A 26,027-nucleotide genomic window follows, 5' to 3' on the forward strand; every position below is an offset into this window, starting at 1 on the left:
TTTCTGGAGAAGCAGCAGCAGCAATGCAGAGGCTGTGAATCTGCGCCGTGCTTGGCAAGTCAGGGGGCAGAAGGAAGACCAGTTTGGCCACCTATAGTGTCATGAGAAGGGGCAGCAAGAGGGGAAATGGGAGGAGGAGGCTGGTGGCTCAGATCACACGAGGACTCTACACTCAGGGTAGTCACTGCCAACAGCCCAGGGGCCTCATTCTCACTGGATTCTATGCAAAGCACTTGGGAGTTAGGCAACATGGTAGCCCTGTAGGCAAAGGCAGGGAATTTGGCTTTTATTTTATTTAAGAAGGAAAATCTGGTAGGGTTTGAGGAAAGGAGTAATGTGGTTATACTTGTAAATATATCACTCTGTGGCTATGTAAAGAATGAAGTATCAGGAGGAAGAGTGGTTACTGGGAGAAGAGTTAGAAAGCCATCAGAATGGTCCAGGCAAGGGGGGTGATAGTGGCTTGGACTCAGATTGGGCCGATTTGGGCTACATTTTGAGTGTAAAGTTAACAGGACTTTTTAAAAAATTTTTATTTTATGTTGGAGTATCATTGATTCACAGCGTTGTGTTAGTTTCAGGTGTACAGCAGTGTGATTCAGTTATACAGGTACATGTATCTATTCTTTTTGAAATTCTTTTCCCATTTAGGTTATTACAGAGTACTGAGCAGAGTTCCCTGTGCTCCACAGTAGGTCCTTGTTGGTTATCCATTTTAAATATAGCAGTGTGTACATGTCGATCCCAAACTCCCAATCTACCCCTCCCCCCCAACCCTTCCCCCCAGTAACCGTAAGTTCATTCTCTAAGTCTGTGAGTCTATTTCTGTTTTGTAAATAAGTTCGTTTGTATCATTCTTTTTTAGATTCTGCATATAAGCAATATCATATGATATTTGTCTTTCTCTGTCTGACTGACTTCACTTAGGATGATAATCTCCAGGTCCAGGACCTTTTAAAAAAACTAGATGTGGAAGGTGAGGTTAAGGGAAGAATCCAGGGCGATGCCTAGCTTTTTGGCCTGAGCACATGTTTCGATGAAGGGCATTGAATGAGTTGGCAAAGACTAGGGGAGGGACAGTCTGGGGAGGAAACTCACAAATTCCATGGACTAGAAGATTCACATAAAAAAACAAAGCATAAAATGATTAAATGGGTACCTTTTACTGTTGCACACTTTACCACTTACAGAACCCCTTCTCTCCCATTATCTTAATTGATCTTCATAAAACTCTTTGAGGGCTTCCCTGGTGGCGCAGTGGTTGAGAGTCCGCCTGCCAATGCAGGGGACACTGGTTCGTGCCTCGGTCCGGGAAGATCCCACATGCCGCGGAGCGGCTGGGCCCGTGAGCCATGGCCGCTGAGCCTGTGCGTCCAGAGCCTGTGCTCCACAACCGGAGAGGCCACAACAGTGAGAGGCCCACGGACCGCAAAAAAAAAAAAAAACTCTTTGAGTTCAGAGTCTTTTTTCCTTTCTACAGCTTGAGGAAATCAAGGCCCAGAAAAGATAAATCTAATACACTGATAAAGATCATGGTTTATCATGGGTTTATTTATTGTTTCATGTAATGAATTCGGCCACCTTCAGTACTTGCCCAGCACTGGAGGATAAAGAAGGGAAGGGGGAATCGGGTGCGTGTGTAATTGACACATGTTTAAGGATATCAGCTAATTTGAGCCCCCCTTGCAGTTCACATAATTCTATTTTGACAGCTCGGTAGGTGGCCTCAATAACTCAGCTGTGAAATCTGCTGTCCACTCAAGCAGCTTCCAGCCCATGCGTGCAGGTCCCTTTATCTGCTGAATTACTCGAAGCACCTGCTGGCCTGCCAGCATAATCAAGCACAGCCCTCCGGCAGCAGAGGGCGGGAGAATGCTCACCCCCAGGGGGCTTAAAATGATACTTGCTTTTATCTTCTCTTATATCTTTAACCTGAACATAAGGATTTAAATAGGATTTATCTCCTAGATGGTCATCCTTAATCCCTGGGTCGACTTAATCTTAACATTTTGGTGTCATTTGAAAACCCCTATAATGTAGTGAAATTGTCATCGAAGGGTTACATCTGAGATACATGGGATCATCGAGCTTAGGAAAAAGATGGTGAGATCAAACAAAGCAGGCAGTCTGTCGATAAGTGTGTGCAAGGTACTGTGCTAAACACAATGGGGTGACAGCCTTATAAGTGCATTGACTGCTTCAGTGTACTTACCATGGTGGGACAAGAGGATGTGAAATTGTGGAAGGTATCTAATAGAAAGTTCATTTTAAATTGAATGCGAAATTTAGATTCCCAACATCAAAGAGAGAAAAATGCTGACCAAAGAGTGTTTGTGCTGGACATTGTGTTAGCTGTTGAAATGAACTGCGATGGCAAACGTCATCCTCGGTGTATGCTAGGTATTCCCCAAAGTAGCATTTTTCAGTCCCTGTTTACTGAGAATCTTCTGTGTTCATATCATTGTAACAGCACAAAACTACGAATGTGTATTACTACAACCCACGGTCGCTAGCCCACTAGGAAGGTTATTAAGTAGTAGAAGCATTCTGGGGATAGTGCCTGATGTATCGTGGCTACTAAATCATACTGAATGAACGAATGAGTGAGACATGTTCATAGAAGGTCTAACATCAGATAAAATGTGGTATGTGTCTCACAATACGCTAGTGCTGTGATTCTTAAACTGTGTAAGTGAAGGCATCGGGTCTTAGCTTTTTTCTTCAAAGTGAAAATTCTCTTCGGATTTCTTTTAGTTAGGTTAGCGAAAACAGATCCTAGTGTAGGTCTTTGGTGAAAGCAGAGTGGCAAAAGGCAAACATTTGAAAAGCAGGGGATACCCTGCATGCTGTTGTGGCCAGTGGTGTTGGTTCTAGGGTCAGACAAACCCAGTGTGAACTTAACTTCTTGGACTTGAACTTAACCTCTCTCTCTAAGCCTCAGTGTGTCCCTCTATAAAATGGGGACAGTAACAGAGCCTGCATAACTGGATGGCTGTGAGGATTCAGCAAGTTAATGCCTGGCCCACAGTGAGCAGCCCGTATTTATTTATGAATGTTTTATTCTTATCACGACAATCCAGGAGCACAGAGTTACAGACGAGAAAGCGGAGACTCAAAAAAGCAAGGAATTTACATGAAGTCAAGGATTGAATCGAGGGTGGAACCGAGATTCAAACGCAGATGCAAAGCCCGTGGTTGAAGCTGTTGATAGACAATGTCTAGAAAGGCTTCCCACCTTTGCCTCACTGGGCCCAAGTGGGAGGTAGCTGGATAGGCCAGGTCCCGGGAGAGCAGAGAACAGCACGGGCATTTCACTGGTGGAGTCTGGCCTTCAGGAAATCAACACGCTATGGTTCCCTTGTTTCCCGATCACCTGCTGCGGGTGACCCGAAGCGCAGGGTGTGAGCAACAGTGGAGATGGAAAGATCTCTTACTCTTCAGCCAAATTCAAAATGAGAACAGGGCTCAGACGGTCCCTTCTTTCCCATGACCAAGTCGTTCAGCAAAAGTGCTTGCTGAGGGATAAAGCCTTTATTTTCTCCAGTGATTGCAAAATGTGTCTTCTCTCTGCATCCGAGTCCAGAGCCCTCAGGTCCCAGAGGCCTCGAAGTGATGATGGTATGTCTGGAGCCAGTGGGAGGGCCTAGCAGGTGATAAGGTGATCAACAGATTTGAAGATTGTTCTGCACGTCGCCCCTGGTGCCTGATGTTAGGTCCATAAGAGACATCTCTGCTCTGGTTAATTCTCTGTGGTTGGTGAGAACACACACCTAATGAAGTCCAAATCAGGGGTTTAAGCCCTAGACCAATTCAATTCATTTTACTGGGACTATGCCCTCGGAGATGGGGGCTCGCTCTGCCTGTGAGCACCAGGTTGAAGGGGTCACCCTTGCTAAACATGGGACTGGAGGAGAAATGATGCAGCATGGGGGGACAGTAGTGGGCTCTAGGACCAGAGCTAGGTTTACATCCTAGCTCTGCCTCTTCCTGGCCTGTGACAAAGCCAGATGACTCTCTGATGTATCACGGCTACTAAAGCATATTGAATGAATGAATGAATGAGACGTTTAGAAAAGCTCTAACATCGGTAAAATGCGATATGTGTCTCCCAGTACGCTTTCTGCATCTGTAAAGCAGGCAGCTTGTGAGAGTGGAACGGACTATCACACACGTAAAGAGTCTAGCGCAGGGCCCGGTGGATGGGAGGCAATGATTCCACCTACTCCAACACGGTAGCTCTGGCCCCTCCGTGGATGCAAGTTCCAGGAGCATTCAGGCACAGCGCTGACTGTCCCTAAGTTAGGAGCAATGTTTGCCTGTAGAAAGCCGGTGCTGGGAGCACAGAGGCATGCACAGGAGCCGTGAGGAGACAGGCAGTGACCAGCCCACACCAGCATCCCTCCGTGCAGTGCTTGGCCCATGCCCAGACGGACCCTCCTCTCCCGGCTTTGCACGGAGATGACTGCCAGCAGGGAGCTGCTCCCCTCTCCCTTTCCGTGTTTATGCCTCTCATTGCAGTGATTATGTAGACAGCCTAGAAAATGGGGGCATCTTGGGAGTGCAACCCTGGCCTCGCGGTGCCATGACAACCAGCTTCCAAGCAATCACCCCTAATAATGCCACACACGGTCTCTGCCACCTGGGCAGGGACTCCCAAGGGAGTTCGAGCTTCTCCTGGAGCAGCTGCACACAGTTTCCTGTTGGAAACAAATTATGAGTGGGAGAGAGAGAGAGAAGGAGAAAGCAGGGAGTTAAGACGTCTAACCTGTGATGTACGGAGCGCACCCAGGGACCTGGGGACACTGCCTCATGTTCCTGGAGCCCACTGGCTATAGGAACACGTAATTCCACAGTAGGAGGTCTACAACCCCATGGACACCTTTGTCGCCCACCCCCCGACAGAGAGAGGGATATCACGGAGTGAAAGACCAAATATGAGGGCTTGTAATGCTGGGCCTCACTGCTACCAGATTTCTTCATTAGGCTCCTGTCGAGACGCCCACTGCCAACTCATCTTGTCTGGACTGGAGCCGTCCTTTCCTGCTGCCAGCTGGCGAGAAGATGCTCAGAGCCCTCCTTCAATCAGTATCTTTCCAGAATGACAGTTCTCAAAAAGACACCTGCCCCCACTGGGCTAATAAATGATTAATCCTCACAAAGGAAGGACAGTCAGGCCCCCCATGAATAAACTTACCTGTGGATGCGAGCCCAAGTTCAGCCTTTAGAGTGACAGGCGAGCCCTGAGCCAAACAGGTTCTTGCCTCCCCTCTCTTTAGATCACAGATTCTAGCTCCTTCATGAGAAAGGTCTAACCCAGAGCTAAGGAGCTCTTAGGACACTGTCCTCACCCAGGGAGCACAGGTCCCAGTCTCTCCAAGCTGCGAAATGAACATCATTCCATCAGGGAGCACGTGCTGTTGTTATCACTAGTGCCACCTTTCTGTGGATCCCATTCCCTGAACTAGGATTACTTGTAAATTCTGAACATATATATGTTTTATATATATTGCATATATATATATATTATTATTTTTTTTTAATAACAGGGAGAAGTATGGAGAGTGACCAAATTAACCAGTAAGGGGAAGGAAAGGATGCAGTGGGCTGAGGTGGTCAAGGAAGTCTTCCTGGAAGAGACAGTGAGCCCTGATGGTTGAACAGGAGTCAGAGAAACAGGGGAGCAGGGATAGAATGGTATTCTGGGCTGATTGTATCTCCCCCGCAAATTTATGTTGATATACTAACCCCCAATGTCATGGTACTAGGAGGTAGGGCCTTTGGGAGATGATTAGATCATGAAGGTGGAAAGGACCCTCATGAATACAACATGTGGACACAATAAGAAAATGATCCCCTGCATCCCAGAGTGGGGCCTTCACCAAAATCAGACCGTGCTGGCATCGTGCTCTCAGATTTCTAGCCTGTAGAACTATGAGAAATTTCTGTTGTTCATAAGCTACCCAGTCTATGGCGTTCTGTAAGAGCAGCACAAACTAAGACGGGAGGGGAACGAGCGTGGATCGAGCCCTGGCACATGCTAAATGCTCCATAAACATCGGGCATCATTATTGCAGCATGTAAAACAGAGGTCACACACTACAGCCCGTATGGCTTACGGGTGGCTTGTGTTTGAGCACATACTTAAAATGTTTAATTACTTACTAACATTGAAACATCAGGGTTCCTCAGAAAAATGTAGACTTCGAGATGATGTGGCGATGCTGGACCCACATTCCTGTGTGGCAGCAGGCAGCTGGAGCTGAGTGGAAACAGGGTGTGGACACTAGTTTGCCACAGTCCCTACCACTCCCTGTTGCGTACCCATGCATGCTTCATCTATCTTACTACCTGATTGGCCCCTGGAGTAAGGAGTTCTCTGACCTTGGTGCAAACGATGAATCGGCCAGCCAGGTTGCAGTGGAGAATCTGAGCAGGAGAGAAGTGGGCAGAAACGCTGGGGTGCTGGTCCAGGGCCTGATACGAAGGGCCTGGAATGCCAGGCCAAGTGGGTGGCACTGGTGGCTGTTGGCTATGGGGAGTCACTGTAGGTGTCCGAGCAGGGACGTGGCATTGCTTTGGGAAGAGTTACCCAGCGCACAGCAGGATCACACGCAGCCTCATGTTCTGCTGCTAAATCCCGATGGTCTGTGAGCCGCTTGGCTTGCTCTGCTTTGCAGCTGCTGTGTTCTAGTTTCTCTGGACTGTGTCAGCCTGTGGCTGCAGCCGCCGCAGTGGTGGCAGCAGGAATGCTGGGAGGAGAGGATGGCTGAACTGTGATGGTTCACGAGCTCCCTGGGAAGCAGCAAACCTGTCCCGGCCCTCTCTGGTCTGCCTGCTAGGCCAGCAGGAGAGGAGAAGCTGCTGAAAGGGAGCAGGCTTTTCAGGGAGCCAGCGGCCACTACAGCCCAGAGAAATAAGAGCAGCTTCCCAGAGATGCGGGGGGAGCTCATAAGCCCTGTCCCCTCCCTTTATTGACAGTCTGGGGAAAGAGGAGTATTAATTTCCTATTATTACTATAACAAATGATCACACGCTTGGTAAACTTAGTGACTTAAAACAGTAGCAGGTTATCATCTTACAGTTCAGAAGCCCACAGTGGGCCTCACTGGGTCTGCAGGGCTGGGCTGTTTTGTGGAGGCTCTGCGGGAGGGTCTGCTTCTTGCCTTTTCCAGATTCTGGAGGCAGCCTCCCTTGGCTCCTGGCCCCTTCCTCCATCCTCCAAGCCAGCGATCGCCATCGAGTCCCTCTCACACTGCATCCCTCTGACACTGACTCTCCTGCCTCCTTCTTCACTTAGAAAGACCCTGGTCATTACACTGGGTACTGCCAGGTAGTCCAGCATAATCGACCCATTTTGTTTGTTTGTTTTGCGGTACGCGGGCCTCTCACTGTTGTGGCCTCTCCCGTTGCGGAGCACAGGCTCCGGACGCGCAGGCTCAGCAGCCATGGCTCACGGGCCCAGCCGCTCTGCGGCATGTGGGATCTTCCCGGACCGGGGCACGAACCCGTGTCTCTTGCATCAGCAGGCGGACTCTCAACCACTGTGCCACCAGGGAAGTCGATCGACCCATTTTAAGGTCAAGTAGTCAGCAACCTCAATTCCCCTCTGCCATGCACCATAGTCACAGGTTCTGGGGATTAAGGTGTGGACATCTTGGGGGGTAGGAGGTGGAAATGAGCAACTTTTCTTCCTTTAAGGAAGAAGACAAAGCCTCCAGCCATGATAAGGAAGTAAGTGGGCCCACTCCTTGTTGAAGGAAGTGCCGAAGAACACAGGACCTTTTCTGTCTAGCTCACTCTTGTAACCCCAGTACCTGTCAGAGCGCCTCACACCTACCAGGCAGTCAATACACGTTGGTTGAAGAGTGTGTGACACTAATAATATCTGTTAACTTCTGATCATGTGCTGGACACCGTGCTAGGTGGATTCTTACAACCATGCAAAAATGGGAACAGATGTCTGCATTTTCAAGGTAATGAAGCTGAATCTTAGAGAGGAACGAAAACTTGACAAACACAATCCAGCCTGTAAGTGGTGGGGCACGGGTTCCAGCCAAATGTGTCTGACTCCAAAGTCCATTAACGTGTCCTGTACCAGCCGGAAGGACACGCCTTAGTAAATGTCAGTAAATCTTCCTAAGCGATGATCTCATCCTCCGGCTTCCCACATGCGCTCTCTGTGCTGCTAGTCCCAGGGTCCCAGTGTCCCCCCAGAATGTATTTATCACCTCAGGCATTTACGCATGCTGATTGCCCCGTCTAGCATAGGAAGCACCCCTGAGACCGCCCCCAGCCAAACACAGTCATCAGGAGTCAGTAAACGGTGGCCTGCAGGCCACCTCTGGCCCACCACCTGTTTTGACACAACTCCAGCAAAGAACAAGGTTTTTACACTTTTAAATGGTTGAACAAAAATCGAAAAAAGAATACTGTTTCATGACACATAAAAATTAGATGACATTGACATTTCAGTGTCTACAAGTAGAGCTTTATTGGAACAGATGCTCATCGGTTTACGTATTGTCTCTGCTGCTTTCATGCTACAAAGGCAGAACTGAGTAGTTGCAACAGGGACCAAACGGCCCTCAAAGCCTAAAATATTTGCTCACTGGCTCTCTACAGGAGAAGTTTGCCATCCTCTGATCTATCTAGAGCTTACAGGTCATTCAAGGTTCAGCTTGTTATTAAGCCTTCCCCAATCAGACCAGCCCAGATCACACCACACCAGATTGTCTCATCATTTCTGTCCCCTGTGAATTTTTGGTCCATTTTTTTCTGTCTGGAAAAAAAAAATTTTTTTTTGACTCATTCTATCTTCACTTTGAATGATTACTTATTAAGAGGGATGATATCGGACTTCCCTGGTGGCGCAGTGGTTAAGAATCTGCCTGTCAATGCAGGGGACACGGGTCTGAGCCCTGGTCTGGGAAGATCCCACATGCCGTGGAGCAACGAGGCCCGTGCGCCACAACTATTGAGCCTGTGCTCTAGAGCCTGAGAGCCACAACTACTGAGCCACGTGCCACAACTACTGAAGCCCGTGCGCCTAGAGCCCATGCTCTGCAACAAGAGAAGCCACTGCAATGATAAGCTCGCGGACCGCCACGAAAAGTAGCCCCCCCTCGCCACAACTAGAGAAAGCCCTCACGCAGCAACGAAGACCCAATGCAGCCAAAAATATATAATAAAATAAAATAAAATAAAAATAAAAGAGATGATATTTATGAATTGCAGTACATGCAGAAATATTGAGAAAACGGTTATACAAAAGCCAGGGACCAGTGTAACCTCTTCTAGATGAATTGCTGCTGCTTCATCCTGCTACGCATTGTGCTGCTACAGTGTTCACTGTTGAACAGTTATTTGTAGAATTAATGAAGGACTGTATGAAAAGCAAATTGCAAAGGTAGAGCCAAGCTTCGTTGTTTCCCAGTTCCGAATCCTCTGAGTCTTCATCTGATCTAAGTTCCAGTCTCCAGCCCATGTCTGGAGACTATGTCATTAGGCCCATGGTAGCACAATAGCCACTAATTAAATCTTCAACTTCTCTCACTGTCCTCAGCTGGATAAAGGCCAGCATTATTGGTCCATGGGCATTCTTACCCTCCGTGGGAAAATTGTTGGCTGTTTCTCTCACTGGACAGAATTACTGAATGTGTCTTCTGTAGAGTAGAAATTACTGGCTGCATCTCAATCGGCGAGACTTTCCTCTCCAGGGGCAAAACTGTTGCCTGCGTATATCTCTGAAGGAAAATTGCCAGTTGTGTCCCCACTATGGGGAAATTGTCAACCATGTCTCCAAACTGAAACGCATGCCAGCTGTGCTTCTGCATAGAAAAAATGTCAGCAGAAGTCGGCGATTTAAAACCCTGTGCGTGATTCTGAGTCTGTTCCTTTTTCGTCCCCCTCCCTGGTTTCCTTTACTCTCCCTCTCATCTGCCTGAGTCATCAGAGCCAGGGTGGTGGTGACATCGTTCAGCACCAAATGAGAGACGCGTGTACCGAGGAAGGCGTATTACAACTGATGGTCCAGAGACAAACTACTGCGTGTCTGTGTAACGGCCCAGATAGAAGACCTAGAAATCAATTTAACAACTGGTAGCTCTTAAGATCTGACCCCAGTGGAAAAACACATCAGGCTTTTGGACTCACTGTACAGCAAGCTTGCCTTACGCAGCACCCACTTCTGCATCGTTGCTGCCTCCCCTGGGTACACGCCCTATGCTAAGTGCTTGACGTGAGAGATCTCATCTGTCCCACAACCGCCCTAGAAGGTAGAGACGCCTCTTATGTCCATTTGACAGATAAGGAAAATGAAGCTTGGAAGAAGGAGTCAAGCCACCTGTCCAAGGCTTCCTAACGTATAAGCAGCAGAGCGGGATTTCTCCCCAGGCCTGCTGAACTTGGAACCACCTGTGTGCTTAGCCCCCATACTGAATGGGATGGAGGCCTTGGGTCCCCCTCCTGACCCTCCATCTTGGGCGTGAGTTCCTGTGCAGTGTCCAGTGTGAGGTCCAGAGGAAGCAGCCCACCCACGGTCAGCCTTTACCTGTGGTTTCCCTACTTTCTTTCTTCTGCTGTCCCAGACTCCACACCCAGCACACTGCATGCTTCCTTTCTACTTTTGCCCCACTTGTAATAAATGTAGTTTTAGCTTTAGCTTCTCTAAAGTCAGCAGTTTTCTTCTTAACTCTTCCTCTCTCTTATTTGTGATTTCAACTCTTTCCCATGAGTTTCTGAGACCTCATTCATGTAGCCAATCATCTGAACTGTCTCGGGTGAATAGCCCTGTGCCAGGCACCGTGAAGGATAACATCAAACACAAGATACTTTCAGCTCCATGGAGAGGTATTCATGTCTGTACATGTTAGAACACAAAACATTGTCTGTACAGGACACCTAATATAGCCTATAGGATTTGAAAGGAAGTGTCCGTAGCACTGTAACCCAAAATGTATTCTGGGGAACTCCATTCTAGAGAGACGCTGGCTGCAAGTGATTTTCTAAAAAAAAATAAAATGGAATGGGGAAGAGGGCTGTGGTGTGATCCAATAAGATCTGAAATCAGGATTAAGGCAGTGGTTCTCAACCAGGGGCAACCATGCCCCGCTGGGGGACAGTTGGCAATACCTGGAGCCATTTTTGTTTGTCCCCATTGGGTCATGGGGCTTAGTGAGCTGAGGCCAGGGATGTTGCTAAACATCCTACAATGTCCCAAACTTTCTGGCCCCGAATTCAGTACTGCAAAGGTTGAGAAAGCTGGATTCCTAGATAAAGAATTTTTGTTGTTGTTTACCTGCAGGACTTCTCAGCACTTTTAATAGGCTAATTGCATTATCAACCCCCAAAATTGAGGAGGACTTTCCAAAGCTCAGTTGACCTCAGAATCTGGAATCCCTGACGTATTCCTGAGTGTTCTGCTAAAGTCACTGTGGGAAGGATAGCCTAGAGTAATGAGCATTAGTAGAGGAAGCTGACATTGCTTTTTAGCAGTTGTACTATGATGTACCGTGTGTGTTTGTGTGTGTGTTTCTGCTTGGAGATTGTAGTGCTTTTAAAATAGTGTCCAAATAACTCATTAGTTTTGAAAATTATCCCTTTTTTCTGAAATATACTTTCTATTCTTTTCTCTTTTTGTTGCATTTGGTAGCTCCAATTGCATGTATAAGTAACCTTTATCAATATATTCCCTGTGTCCCTGATATCTTTTTATATTTTCTATTCTTTAGTCTGTTCTTTTGAGGGAGATACATTCTCCACGTATTCTAGTTCACTCATTCTCTCTTTAGTTGCTAAATGCATTTATTGTGTTCTAATTGCCCTTGTTTCATTATTATTTCCATTTGGTTCTTTTTAATATATTTTCTAATTATCTGTGAAAATTCTTACTTGGGCATTTTATTTGTTGAAATTATGAAACACTTATTTTAACATGTGTGTGTGTTGTGTCCATTATCCATGTTTACTTGCTGTTTTACTCTCTGTGAAAAGAAGTTAGTCGTGTCTAGTTTCCCTGGTAGAGTATATCATTAATAAAAAACTGACAATTTTTTTTTTAAAAAACTTGTAGTTGAAATACAAGACCAGTGGGATTCGTAGACCTCTTATTATCTCAGAGCTGGGAGGGACCTGGTTGGCAATCCTACCTCCTTCATATTATAGACAAGGAAACAGGGCCAGAGAGTTGATGGTTGCCCAGTCATTCAAATGAGAGGCAGTAGGGCAGAGGTTAAGAGCATAGGCTAGAAGCAGACTGAGTTCAAATCCTGGCTGTGCGTCCTAATAGCTATAGAACCTCTGTGCCTGGGTTGACTGATTGTACTGATTTGTGGAAAAGGAAAAGAGTATCTGTGAATATCAAATGAGTTAATACATGTAAAGCACACGGTGCAAGTGCTCAACAGATAGTAGGTGTTATTAAGAGCTGGCTCATTTGTGTTTAGCCTAGACTCCAACCCAGCATCCCTGACTCCCAGTCTGATGTTCTTTCCAGTATCCCTTGATGGGCACAGGAAGAGGTAAGCAGGAACAGAGGCACAGACGTGGGAATGCACGGGTATACCTAAAAGATGAGGGAGCTCACTTTGACTTGATTGTTTTAACAGAAATGATACTGACAACGCGAGGAAAGGCAGGTTGTGGAGGCAGGGTAACAGGCAGATGGTCAGTAGAAAGCCCACCTCTACTATTCACTACCTGCGTGATCCTGGGCAAGGTACTCAACCTCTCCTGGTCTGTCTCATCTATAAATAAGGACAGTGAGAGGACCTTCCTCATAAATTTGAGCATCAAATGGGATAATTTATGCAAAGCAGGAGGACCAAGAAAGGGTAGCAGGTGTCATGATCATCACTGTTAATGTTGTTACTGGGGTCTCCAAGACACAAGCTCCCTGTTGGTGAATCTGACACATCCCCAATGAGTAGGTCTGTGCTATTAGGATTTTCTTCAAGGCTGCTTCCTCTCTCTACCATGGTTCTCTTCATTTCTTCTCTTGATGTCTTTATTTTCTAGAAACTGGTAGAAAACTGCAGATCAGCAGGATTTCTAATGCCAAGGCAAGGGTCTTTAGGAGAAACACCAGTTCTGATTTGTCTCAAGATGTGCCACTCAAGCACTGGATACTATCGTACCGCCTATTCAGTAAATTACACGGAACCCAGTGATGTTCCATTTGCATTCCACTAGCTGGTTCCCCAGCACCCTTGTTCCCCACTGGGAAAGCAGTAAAATCTCACCTTTTCACATCTGCAGTGAAAATTGTGTAATTGTTTAATGTTTGTCTCTTCCTGTAGCCTGTGAGTTCCATGGTGGTAGGACAGGGTCTCTGTTGTTCCTTGTGTCCTTGGCATATAGCACGGGACCTGGCATGTATCACCCGACAAATACTTTTCATGTTCTAGGTGACGTACTACGTGTAGTGCATGTGTGTGCACGCACATAAAAGACACTTAGAGAGCTGATAAATGATTGCTCAGCCTGAATTGGTGCAAACCTTGAATTACAGACGGCTTGTATTATTTTCACACTTTTCAAGGACTTAAACAAATTTGAGGTGAATAGAGTATCGCTTAGATAAACAGATCATGAAAGGAACCTAGTAGGTAGGTATTATTTTCATTTAAAAATTTAAATGGATTATCAGTATTCATTCATTTAACATATTTACTGAGCACCTCCTATGTTCCAGGGGATACAGCAGAACAAAACAGACAAAAACCCCCACCCTCATAGAGCTTGTATTCTATTAGGAAAGACAAATAATACATATTAAATGTCAGTGCACATAAACTGGGGGACAGGGACAGAGGGAGGAAAGGCTGACTCATTGCAGACAGGCCACGGGGATTAGAATCCAGGGGTGAGAGACGACCTGATGGCCTGGGCTTCTTGTGATGTGTTGACAGGGTCATTCAAAGTCCTGGGGGCTCCAAACTACACTTGCTAATGACGGGGTAAGGCTTGAACTCATGAGCCCTTGGTACAGAAGCTGTGCTCTTAAGTGTTTGAAATGGATTCATTCTCTTAAGGACTTGGGCTGTGTAGACAGGCTAGAGTAGGACTGAGAGCATTAAGAGCCCTTCCACTAACTTTCATCTAATTAATGCACAATAAAAAATACTTAGTGCAATAACCAGGAAAAAGAAAGAGCCTTCCGGCTTTATAGTTCCATGATGCTGTGTAGATTCTACCCTGCTATTTTCTTACAGCTCCTAAAATAAGGTCTCGTAGATGGTACAAGGCAGCATTCCATCATGATTAAGAACAGAGACTTCGAAGTTAGACAGACCCACGTTCAAAATTCAGCTCTTCCTCGGTTGAGCTACTTGATCTTGCTGTGTTGTCCGTGGACAGGTTGCAAAGCCTCTCTGTGCCTTAGTTTTCCACATCTATAAAATAAGAAATCATGGGTCCCACTTCATAGGTTTGTTGTAAGGCTTAAATGAGATAAAACATGCAAAGCATAGGGCCTAGAACATAATAAGCTTCCCATAAACAGTAGTTATTGACACCATTAAATATTGTTGCTGAATGAATGAAAGGAATTCATGGAGTTGATATTAAGAATTGGATAAGCATAAACATGTAATGAACTACAAAGTGCTGTGCTGGTGGGTATGTTATCTATATCCTGGCCTCTACATTCTACATAAATAATTAGCGATACATGGCTTGATTAAAATTTTTCTTTCATTTCACCTCCATTTTCTGGGGCTGTCACTTTAAGGCTTTACAATGTTGCTACACTGGCCTGCTGGTATGCCAAACATTTGGAGAACAGAGTCCTAGGTATAACTTTGTAAATATTCTTTACTTCATTTAAATATCCCCAGGTTCTGTAGTTCTCAGTCCCAAATTCTCGAGTCTTTTAATTGAAGTATAGTTAACTTACAATGTTTTGTTAGTTTCAGGTGTACAGCAAAGTGATTCAGTTCTACATATATATTATTTTTCATATTCTTTTCCATGATAGTTTATTCCAGGATATTGAATATAGTTCCCTGTGCTATACAGTAGGACCTTGTCATTTATCTTTTATATAGTTTGTATCTGCTAATCCCAAACTCCTAACTTATCCCTCCCCACCAAGAATCTTAGTAAATGAAATATGATTGGCTAATACGGAACCAATGCATGCTTTTCATGATAAAAAATAGCGACTGACATTTATTGAGGACCTGCTATGTGCCAAGCAACATGCATGTCCACTCTGCAGCTGGGAAAATGGAATCTCAGAGTAGTAAATAAAATGTGGACAGCTGGGGGGCTTCCCTGGTGGCGCAGTGGTTGAGAGTCCGCCTGCCGATGCAGGGGACACGGGTTCGTGCCCCGGTTCAGGAGGCGCCCACATGCCGCGGAGCGGCTGGGCCCGTGAGCCATGGCCGCTGATCCTGCGCGTCCGGAGCCTGTGCTCTGCAGCGGGAGAGGTGACTGCTGTGAGAGGCCCGCGTACCGCAAAAAAAAAAATGTGGACAGCTGGTAAATGACAGAGGCAGGAATTGACTGCCTCCGGGTGTGTAGTTTCCAGAGCCCTTCCCACTTACTGCCTCAAGCTTGCCTTGCAGATGCACTGGGTAGGGGGTGACCAAGCCTCAGGGCCCCCATTCCTCTCTCTATGGGGATGTTTGTATGGGGCATGCGTGGAGTTTCTAAGTCCCCAGTCCTAATGAGATTACGTTGAATAGAAACTAAGGTGAAAATCTAGTTCTCAACTCTGAGGATACCAATCAGAGTCCAGGGGCCTTCATTAGTGCTCCATCAATGTCCAAGGGAAATGGGCACAGACTGAGACGAGGGGTCAGAGACTATATTGACTTCATGTTTTTCTGTTTCAATAGGTTTTTTACTTCTCAAGTTCAACTCTGATTGATCAGTGTTTTTGTTGTTCTTTTACGTGGTTCTGTGAAAATTAGTATTTCGGTTTGACTTATGGTTTAATTCAGCAAGGTTTGAAAGACAACTCATTATATTAGATTAGATTTTCTACAAAGAATTCGGGTTTTTAAAACTTTTTTATTTTATATTGAGGTCTAGTTGATTAACAATGTTGTGCTAGTTTCACGTGTACAGCAAAGTGATTGTTATACATGCACATGTGTCTATTCTTTTTCAAATTCTTTTCCCATTTAGGTTATTACATAATATTGAGCAGAGTTCCCTGTGTTACACAGTAGGTCCTTGTTGGTTATCTATTTTAAATATAGTAGAGTATGTATGTCGATCCCAAACTCTCAATTTACCTTTCCCCTTTGGGAAACCGTACGTTTGTTTTCTATGTCTGTGAGTCTGTATCTGTTTTGTAAATAAGTTCATTTGTATCATATTTTAGATTCCACATATAAGCGACATCCTATGATATTTGTCTTTCTCTGACTGACTCCACTTAGCATGATAATCTCTAGGTCCATCCATGTTGCTGCAAATGGCATTATTTCATTCTTTTTTAGGCTTATTGATACTCCATTATATATATGTACCACATCTTCTTTATCCATTCATCATCGACAGATGATGGACATTTAGGCTGCTTCCATGTCTTGATTATTGTAAACAGCACTTTCTTTTGGTATCTTTGTCTGGTTTTGGTATCAGGGTGATGGTGGCCTCATAGAATGAGCTTGGGAGTGTTCCTTCCTCTGCAATTTTTTGGAAGAGTTTCAGAAGGATAGGTGTTAACTCTTCTCTAAATGTTTGATAGAATTTTCCTGTGAAGCCACCTGGTCCTGGACTTTGTTTGTTGGAAGTTTTTAAGTCACAGGTTGAATTTCATTACTTGTGACTGATCTGTTCATATTTTCTATTTCTTCCTGGTCCAGTCTTGGGAGATTGTACCTCTCTAAGAATTTGTCCATTTCTTCTAGATTGTCCATTTTATTGGCATAGAGTCTCTTATGATGCTTTGTATTTCTGCGGTATCCATTGTAACTTCTCCTTTTTCATTTCTAAGTGTATTGATTTGAGCCCTCTCCCTTTTTTTCTTGATGAGTCTGGCTAAAGGTTTATCAATTTTGTTTATCTTCTCAAAGAACCAGCTTTTAGTTTTATTGATCTTTGCTATTGTTTTCTTTGTTTCTATTTCATTTATTTCTGCTCTGATCTTTATAATTTCTTTCCTTCTGCTAACTTTGGGTTTTGTTTGTTCTTCTTTCTCTAGTTCCTTTAGGTGTAAGTTTAGGTTGTTTATTTGAGATTTTTCTTGTTTCCTGAGGTAAGATTATATTGCTATAAACTTCCCTCTTAGAACTGCTTCTACTGCATCCCATGGGTTTTGGATCATTGTGCTTTCATTTGTCTCTAGGTATTTTTTAAATTGCTTCTTTGATTTCTTCAGTGATCTATTGGTTGTTAGTAGCATATTGTTTAGTCCCCACGTGTTTGTGTTTTTTACAGTTTTTTTTTTTATAATTGATTTCTAGCCTCATAGCGTTGTGGTCAAAAAAGGTGCTTGATATGATTTCAATTTTCTTAAATTTACTGAAGTTTGATTTGTGACCCAAGATGTGATCTATCCTGAAGAATGTTCCATGTGCACTTGAGAAGAAAGTATAATCTGCTGTTTTTGGGTGGAATGTCCTAAAAATATCAGTTAAATCTATATGGTCTATTGTGTCATTTAAAACTTGTGTTTCCTCTGTTTTGATGATCTGTCCATTGGTGTAGGTGAGGTGTTAAAGTCCCCCACTATTATTGTATTACGTTAGCATTTGCCTTAGGTGATCCTATGGTGGGTGCATATATATTTACAATTGTTATATCTTCTTTGTGGATTGATCCCTTGATCATTATGTAGTGTCCTTCTTTGTCTCTTGTAACAGTCTTTATTTTAAAGTCTATTTTGTCTGATATGAGTATTGCTACTCCAGCTTTCTTTTGATTTCCATTTGCATGGAATATCTTTTTCCATCCCCTCACTTTCAGTCTGTATGTGTCCCTAGGTCTGAAGTGGGTCTCTTGTAGACAGCATATATATGGGTCTTGTTTTTGTATCCATTCGGCCAGTCCATATCTTTTGGTTGGGGCACTTAATCCATTTACATGTTAGGTAATTATCAATAGGTATGTTCTTCTTGCCATTTTGTTAATTGTTTGGGATTGTTTACGTAGGTCTTTTTTTCTCCCCTTCCTCTTTTGTTCTTTTCTCTTGTGATTTTTCTTTTTTATAAGTTGGTCCAATTTTATTGAAATCTGTTACAGAAGCCAATTCAAATAGGAACCACTGTCTGTGGTTTTAAGACCTGTAGAAATCTGAGTTACGTTTTACTGCAAAATATAAAATACATTAATTCAAACTACAGTGTAAAAAGATTTTATTATTAATGAATTGTATGTCCTCGTTAAATTAGATATTTGCAAATGTTTTCCTAAATAGTTAGAGCTAATTTAGAGGTATCTTTTAAAGTTCAAATAGCTAGTTTAAATTTGAGAAAACATACACTTACTGTAACATGAAAGATGTTCACATTGAGATACTTCAGCCCCAACTTCACAAACTACTAGAAATTAGAGGATACTTCGTTGCTAGAGGAAAAAATATCACTTACATCAGGGAAAATTATACTAGACTACCAGTTTAAAATAAGCAATAGTTCACATAATATTAGAGAAAATCTCTCTTGCCTTACAAATGCAAGATAAATCCTCTAGACTCCCTTCTCTGTAGAGACCACCAGCTCACTACCCAGGCTCTGAAACTTAGCACAATTAGGGAAAAAAACAGACTTCAGTATGAGAATTAGCCAAAACATTTCCCGAGGGAAGCATTTCTGATTCTGTTTTTGTTAAGCATTCTCTTGCTCTTTAAGCTCTTTTTTTTTAAAACAAAACAAACAAACAAAAAATCCCACTCAATCCCCAAGATCAGTTTGAAAATGAAAAAAAATAGGTCTGCTGGCTCTCACAGCAACCTTCATCATGTCAAGGCAATGGTTTAACTCACATCTCCTGATATTTCCTCCCCATTTCCTACTGACAGCGTCCCCCCTTGCCCTTAGAGTAGTTGAGGTTCCCTGTAATACAGACCCTTGGTCTTTTTAGCGTTAGCTAAAACACGTATTTTGAAAACTGTGTTTAGTAAATACCCTTCTAGTCCTGACCTAATTTCCTGATATATAAAGCACATAAGAGGTGGTGTCCCCTGCGACTGTCTAATGCTTACCAACTATTTAGGAAGTTCCCTTCACTCTTTAAGTTTGCCTTTAGAGATCAAAATTCAACATAGAAAAACAATCAGTTATAAAACATCTATTCCTAATTTAGAGTAAAGCTACATTACATAGCAAAACTCCACTTATTAAACTCTATCTCATGCAAACTTAAAATTTTAAAAATAGTAATTCCAGGCCCCAAGGTAGACCATGAACCTACTTAGATGCAAACATGGTAAACACTTAAAAACTTTTTTTTAAATCTTCCTAAAAGAAGTGTGTTTTTGGCTTATCAACATTATTCATGAAGTCTGTTGCTAAGGAACACAATTTTTGACCTGGTAACAGAAATCATTCTGGTAATCTGACACATGACTAAGAGGCTAAGACCATAGAATTAAAGGCATTCTTTTGGATTCTGTCCTTTAATAATTTTTAAGTGGAAAACCATGAAGAGGCTTCCAGCTCAGTAGAGACATTGATGAAAACTAGGTAAAAATGGGCAGGTGTGCAGACCTTGGGTAACGCACATCAGATTCAATAGGCCAAAGGAGTGTGTTTTTCATGACGGGGCTCTCACCACTCACAGGTTTTGGGCCAGTTTTCCATAGCCTCCTCTCCCAGCATCATAGTCCTGACGATACTCATCTCGTACATGGCCTCCAGAACGCCCACGGCCATACTGCCTGCCCTCCTTAAAGCCTGTGTCCCAGTCTGTGCGAATGATCCGGTCATCCAGACGCATTCCATTTACGTACCACATGGCATTTTCTGTATCTGCTCTTGAACAGTGTTCCACAAAGCAGAACCCACATGCTGTTTTCTTCATTTTATCCAGGCCCATGACGATTTTCTCTCTGTCACCACTTTTGCTGAAGAGTTCATAGATTTGTTCTTCAGTTGTGTATAAGAGGAAAGATTTCCAACATGTGGTGTACAGCTTTCCTTCAGTAGTTAATTTTTCCTGTTCTTCACTGTCACCCCAGCAGTGCTGGTCCTGGTACTGGCTCAGCTCGACATAGGAGTCACTGCACCTTCAGGAAGCCACCCGACATAGTGCACAATGTGGCCGAGGAGGCCACTACTGTGAGAATCTTCTCTTGTGATTTGATGACTAACTTTAGTGTTGTGCTTGGATTCCTTTTTTCTTTTTTGTGTGTGTATCTATTATAGATTTTTGGTTTGTAGTTACCATAAGGTTTTGATATAGCAGTCTATATTTAAACAAGATTGTTTTAAGATGCTGCTCTTTTAATTTCAAACGCATTTCCAATATCCTGCATTTGTACTCTCCTCTTCTTACGCTTGCTGGTTTTGATATCACATTTGTATGTGGATGATTTCCTACCTTTACCAGTGAGCTTTTCCATTTGTAATTTTCTTGTTTCTACTTGTGGCCTTTTCTTTTCTACCTAGAGAAGTTCCGTTAGCATTTGTTGCAAAGCTGGTCTGGTGGTGCTGAATTCTCTTAGCGTTTGCTTGTCTTTAAAGCTTTTGATTTCTCTGTCGAATCTGAATGAGAGCCTTGCTGGGTAGAGTATTCTTGGTTGTAGTTTCTTCCCTTTCATCACTTTAAATATATCGTGCCACTCCCTTGTGGCCTGAAGAGTTTCTGCTGAGAAGTCAGCTGATAACCTTATGGGAGTTCCCTTGTATGTTATTTGTTGCTTTTAATACTTTTTCTTTGCCTTTAATTTTTGTCAGTTTGATTACCATGTGTCTCGGCTTGTTCTTCCTTGTGTTTATCCTGCCTGGGATTCTCTGCACTTCCTGGACTTGCATGACTGTTTCCTTCCCCATGTTAGGGAAGTTTTCAGCTATTATCTCTTCAAATATTTTTGCAGGTCGTTTCTCTCTCTCTTCTCCTTCTGGGACCCCTATAATGTGAATGTTGGTGTGTTTAATGTCCCAGAGGTCTCTCAGACTGTCTCTATTTCTTTTCATTCTTTTTTCTTTATTCTTTTCTGTGCCAGTGATTTCCACCATTCTGTCTTCCAGCTCACTTATCCGTTCTTCTGCCTCACTTATTCTGCTATTTATTCCTTCTATTGTATTTTTTATTTTAGTTATTGTATTGTTCATCTCTGTTTGCTTGTTCTTTAGTTATCCTAGGCCTTTGTTAAACATTTCTTGCATCTTTTCGATATGTGCCTCCATTCTTTTTCTGAGATCTTGGATCATCTTCAGTATCATTACTCTTTTCCAGGTAGGTTGTCCATCTCCACTTTTAGTTGTTCTCGTAGGTTTTTATCTTGGCCCTTCATGTGGAACATAATCCTCTGCTGTCTCATTTTGTCTAACTTTCTGTGATTGCAGTTTCTTTTCCGCAGGCTGCAGGGCTGTGGTTCTTATTGCTTCTGCTGTCTGCCCCCTGGTGGATGAGGCTGTCTAAGAGGCTTGTGCAGGTGTCCTGGTGCAGGTCCCGCTGGTGGACAGAGACATGTCAGGGGGTGTGTTTAGCAAGCAGCTGTGTGCTCAGGAAGACTTTAAGCTGCCTGTATGCTGATGGGCGTGGCTGTGTTCCTGCCATGTTGGTTGTTTGGCATGAGGCATCCCAGCACTGGAGCCTAAAGGCTGTTGGGTGGTCTTGGTGAGAAAATGGTGGCCTCTGGGAGGGCTCACACCAATGAGTACTCCCCAGAACTACCACCGCCAGTGTCTTTGTCCCTGCAGTGAGCCACAGCTGCCCCCCACCTCTGCAGGAGACCCTCCAATACTAGCAGGTAAGTCTGGCTTAGGCTTTTATGAAGCCACTGCTTTTTCCCCTGGGTCCTGGTGCACACAAGAGTGGGGTTTCTGTGCCCTCCAAGAGGGGAGTTTCCATTTCCCCCAGTCCTGTGGAATTCCTGTGGTCAAACCCTGCTGACCCTCAAAGCCAGATTCTTTGGGGCTCCTCCTTCTGTTGCCAGACCCCCAGGCTGGGGAGGTTGATGTGGGGCTCAGAACTTTCACTCCTGTGGCAGAATTTCTGTAGTAAAATTATTTTCCAGTTTGTGGGTCACCCACCCAGCAGGTATGGAGCTTGATCTTACTGTGGCTGTGCTCCTCCTACTGTCTTGTTGTGGCTTCTTCTTTGTCTTCGGATGAAGGATATCTTTTTTGATAGGTTCCCTCATTTTTTGGTTGATGGTTGTTCTGCAGTTAGTTGTGATCTTGGTGTTTTTGTAAGAAGAGCTGAGTGTAAGAAGAGCTGAGCTCACATCCTTCCTCTCCACCATCTTGTCTCCGCCTATAGATTTTCTACATAGAATTTGATAATGACTCTGTGAGTGTGTTGAACGGGCAGGAACGAGGAAGCCTTGGGGGATGAGTTACTCAGTAACCTGAAGACTGATGTTTGGTTCAGCCTAAAATTGTGATAGAAACGCTTATTAAATGGAACCATACTCAATTGCCATTATTGTAGGCCAAAAATAATTAAATGTAGGCAAATATGTATAGCTCAACATCATACATGCTAAGCACCCAGAAGGCAAAGATTTCATTAATTTATCTGGCTTTGGTTCCAATCAAGCAACAACTATTTATTCAATATTTATGTGCAAGAGTCTCAGTACAAAGATGAGAAAAGACACCCTGCCTTCAAGAAGCTCACATTCCTAGTTGAGATAAGCCACGGATTATTAAATGCTAATGTGAGAAATGATGCTTTCATTGGGAGAATACCTGAGCAAATGCTAAGTGAACAGGCCAAACCAAGTGTGATCATTTGGGGCTAAAATAGCATGTAAAAGATGAGACATGTGAATGAAGCAAAATATGACACAATGACAGAGGAACGATCAGGCAGGGCATAAAGATGGGAAACATCAAGATGTATTTTGCACATCCAGTTTGAACGAGAGGGGTTCAAAAACAAGGTTAGAAAGATGAATTAAGGCAGCTTACGATAAGCTTCAGTGTCTTTTATTCCTGTAAGTGCTTTTTACTCCTGTGAGTGGAAATCAGCTGAATCTGTTGAATGAAATAATAAGCAGCTAGATCCAGTGCAAATGGAAAATATATACAAAAGACGTTGTAGCCAGAGTTTACCTATGCAACTGAGGCACAGAAAAGTTAAGTAACTTGCCCAAGGCCACACAACTAGTCAAGGGTAGTCTGACCTTAAGCCCAAGGCAGTCTGGCAGCAAAGTCCCACTATTAAGCACCATGATCCAAGAGATACGTATACATAGGTCCACACAAATCTTGTGTTTATTCATAGCAGCATTATTCATAATAGCCAAAAAGTAGAAACAACCCAAGTGCCCATCAACTGATGAATGGCTAAACAAAATGTAATATAGCCATACAATGGAGTATTATTCAGCCACGAAAAGGAGTGAATCATGCCACAACATGGATGAACCTTGAGAACATTACACTAAGGGAAGGAAGCCAGTCACCAAAAAAGAATATATATATATATAGAGAGAGAGAGAGAGAGAGAGAGGGAGAGAGAGGGAGGGAGAATGATTCCATTTGTGTGACATTTCTAGAATAGGCAATTTCATAAAACAAGAAAATAGATTAGTGGTTGCCTAGGGCTGCAGGAGTAGGTAATGGGGAGTAACTGCTAATGGGAATGGAGTTGTTTTGGGTTTTTTACAGGGGATGAGGTAATGAAAATGTCCTAAATTTAGACTTTGTTTATGGTTGCATGATTATACTAAAAAAAAAACCCACCAAACTATAAAATTTAGATGAGTAAATTTTATGGTATGTGAATTATATCTCAAAAAATGGCATAAACAAAATTTTTAAGTGTGTAAGATGACTACAGGTTATAGTATATGCAGTGACACCCAGGAACCATGGGGAAAAGTGAAAGAGTCAGATACATAGACCTGGAGCTTGTGAACCGTCAGTGCCAGAGCTGTGGATGTGACAAGTCCCATGGGAGTCCTTCCATGAGAAACAAAATATGGAAACCAGTGACAGCTTGTTCTGCTGCCAGGGAGCTGACAGTTCTGTTAGCAACTTATATTCTACAGATTCCAGCCCTACTCCAGGTTAGACTGCTGGCTTTCGAGCTGGCCCAAACACGTTAGCATCAGCTGATAAGAATGTACTAAATTTCTTTTGTTTTGCTTTTGTTCTGCAGTTTTTGAAGAGCCGGAAGATCCAAGCAACAGGTCGTTTTTCTCTGAAATCATCTCTTCGATTTCGGATGTGAAGTTCAGCCACAGTGGGAGGTATATCATGACCAGAGACTATCTGACGGTCAAAGTGTGGGATCTCAACATGGAAAACCGCCCCATCGAGACTTACCAGGTACAGACCACCACCCACTAATACGTAGATTGGGCACTTCTTCAAGGGTTCCAAATCAGCCCCTGCCTGCAAACGCTTACAAAGCAGAAGGATAAAAGACATGTTGAGCCAGTTAAACATCCAGAAATAGCAGGTAGACAGCTCAGTGTAAGTCTGGATAGATCTAGCCTAGAGGAAAGGTCAAGAACCATGCCCTGAGGTCCCAGTGTTTACAGGCTGGGAAGAGGAAATGGATTTGGCAAGAGAGACTGGGGAAAGTGCCAGTGAGGTAGGACGGAAACTGAGAGGAGTCCTGGAAGCCAAGTGAATCGAGGAGGAAGACGTCACCAACTGCTGTATGCTGTTGCTGAATCCAGGAAGGACTGAGAAATGGCCAATTGGATTTAGTAACATGGAGATGATCAGGCACCTTAATGAAAGAGTTGTAGGTGAAGTGGTAGGAATGAATGTCTGATTGGAGTGGGTTCAAGAGAGACTGTAACTAGAGGATGGGAAATGTAGTGAAATTTTTTTGAATTAATTTATCTTTGGCTGCTTTGGGTCTTCGTTGCTTTCTCTACTTTCTCTAGTTGCGGTGGCTTCTCTTGTTGCGGAGCACATGCTCTAGGCATGCGGGCTTTAGTAGTTGTGGCAGACGGGCTCAGTAGTTGCGGCATGCAGGCTCTAGAGTGCAGGCTCAGTAGTTGTGGCACATGGGCTTAGTTGCTCTGTGGCATGTGGGGTCTTCCCGGACCAGGGCTCGAACCTGTGTCCCCTGCATTGACAGGCAGATTCTTAACCACTGCACCACCAGGGAAGCCCTGTAGTGAAATTTTGAAAGAGATTTTGTTCTGAAGAGGAATAGAGAAATGGGGTAGTAGCTGGAATGGAATGCAGGATTGAGGAAGTCATCACAGCTTGTTTTATGCTGATAGGAGTAAGCCCGTAGAGAGGGAGATAATTAATTGAAGCAGTCAACTTCTCAAGGGAATAGATTCCACTGCAGAATTGGACTTAGATGAGGTGGGCAACTCAACTCATCCGTCAAAGGAAAGAGTAAATAGCTACAGATGCAGTAGGTTTGTCAATTTTGTGATGGGAACATACAGATGGTTTCTTCTTATTGCTTCTATTTTCCAGTAAAATTTTCCAGTAAAATTAGAAGCAAGGTCATTAGCTGAGTGAGAAGGAAGAGAGTGAATTGACTAGGGCAGTATGGTAGGGTTGCTCAGGGATCCACTTGAGGTTTATATTATTGATTTAAAGTGAGACTAATCTGTGTGATTGTGTGTTTTTTCCAGCCACATTCACCTGCTTGGTACAGGTAAGGAAGAGCAGAAAGTTAGGTTTAACCAGTGATGGGGTTTTGCCAAGGGAGTACAATGGAAGGAGGGAGAAAAGCAAGTTCGTTGAAGGTATCTATTAAGGGAGTGGTTGATTGATTGGAATGATGGATGGCTGAATCTAAGGTTGGTTATAAGGGGAATGAAGAATTGATAGAATCAAGATACTAAAGGGCATGAACTAAAATGATAGGAAGTAGCAAGAGTGATACTTACTAAACAAACACATACAGTTATAGTAATGACAAGGCTCATAATATGACCCAGAAAGCAAAGGACAAAACGCACTGAAAATGATGAGGCCAAG

At 43.7% G+C, this 26,027-nt stretch overlaps 1 protein-coding gene and 1 pseudogene across 2 annotated transcripts in view; one reads left to right on the forward strand and one right to left on the reverse strand.

The window, feature by feature from the left end:
• Positions 1-26,027, forward strand: part of PPP2R2B (protein phosphatase 2 regulatory subunit Bbeta) — a 431,534-nt gene that overhangs the window by 396,621 nt on the left and 8,886 nt on the right. For both annotated transcript variants that reach the window (XM_060008592.1, XM_060008593.1), the window contains one exon: positions 24,229-24,398. In XM_060008592.1, the coding sequence (XP_059864575.1) occupies positions 24,229-24,398 (170 nt within the window). The remainder of the gene's footprint in view (positions 1-24,228; positions 24,399-26,027) is intronic.
• On the reverse strand, positions 19,729-19,989 carry LOC132421598 (nuclear cap-binding protein subunit 2 pseudogene; annotated as a pseudogene).

Source organism: Delphinus delphis, chromosome 3 (assembly GCF_949987515.2).
Source record: "Delphinus delphis chromosome 3, mDelDel1.2, whole genome shotgun sequence".
Lineage (NCBI taxonomy): Eukaryota > Metazoa > Chordata > Mammalia > Artiodactyla > Delphinidae > Delphinus > Delphinus delphis.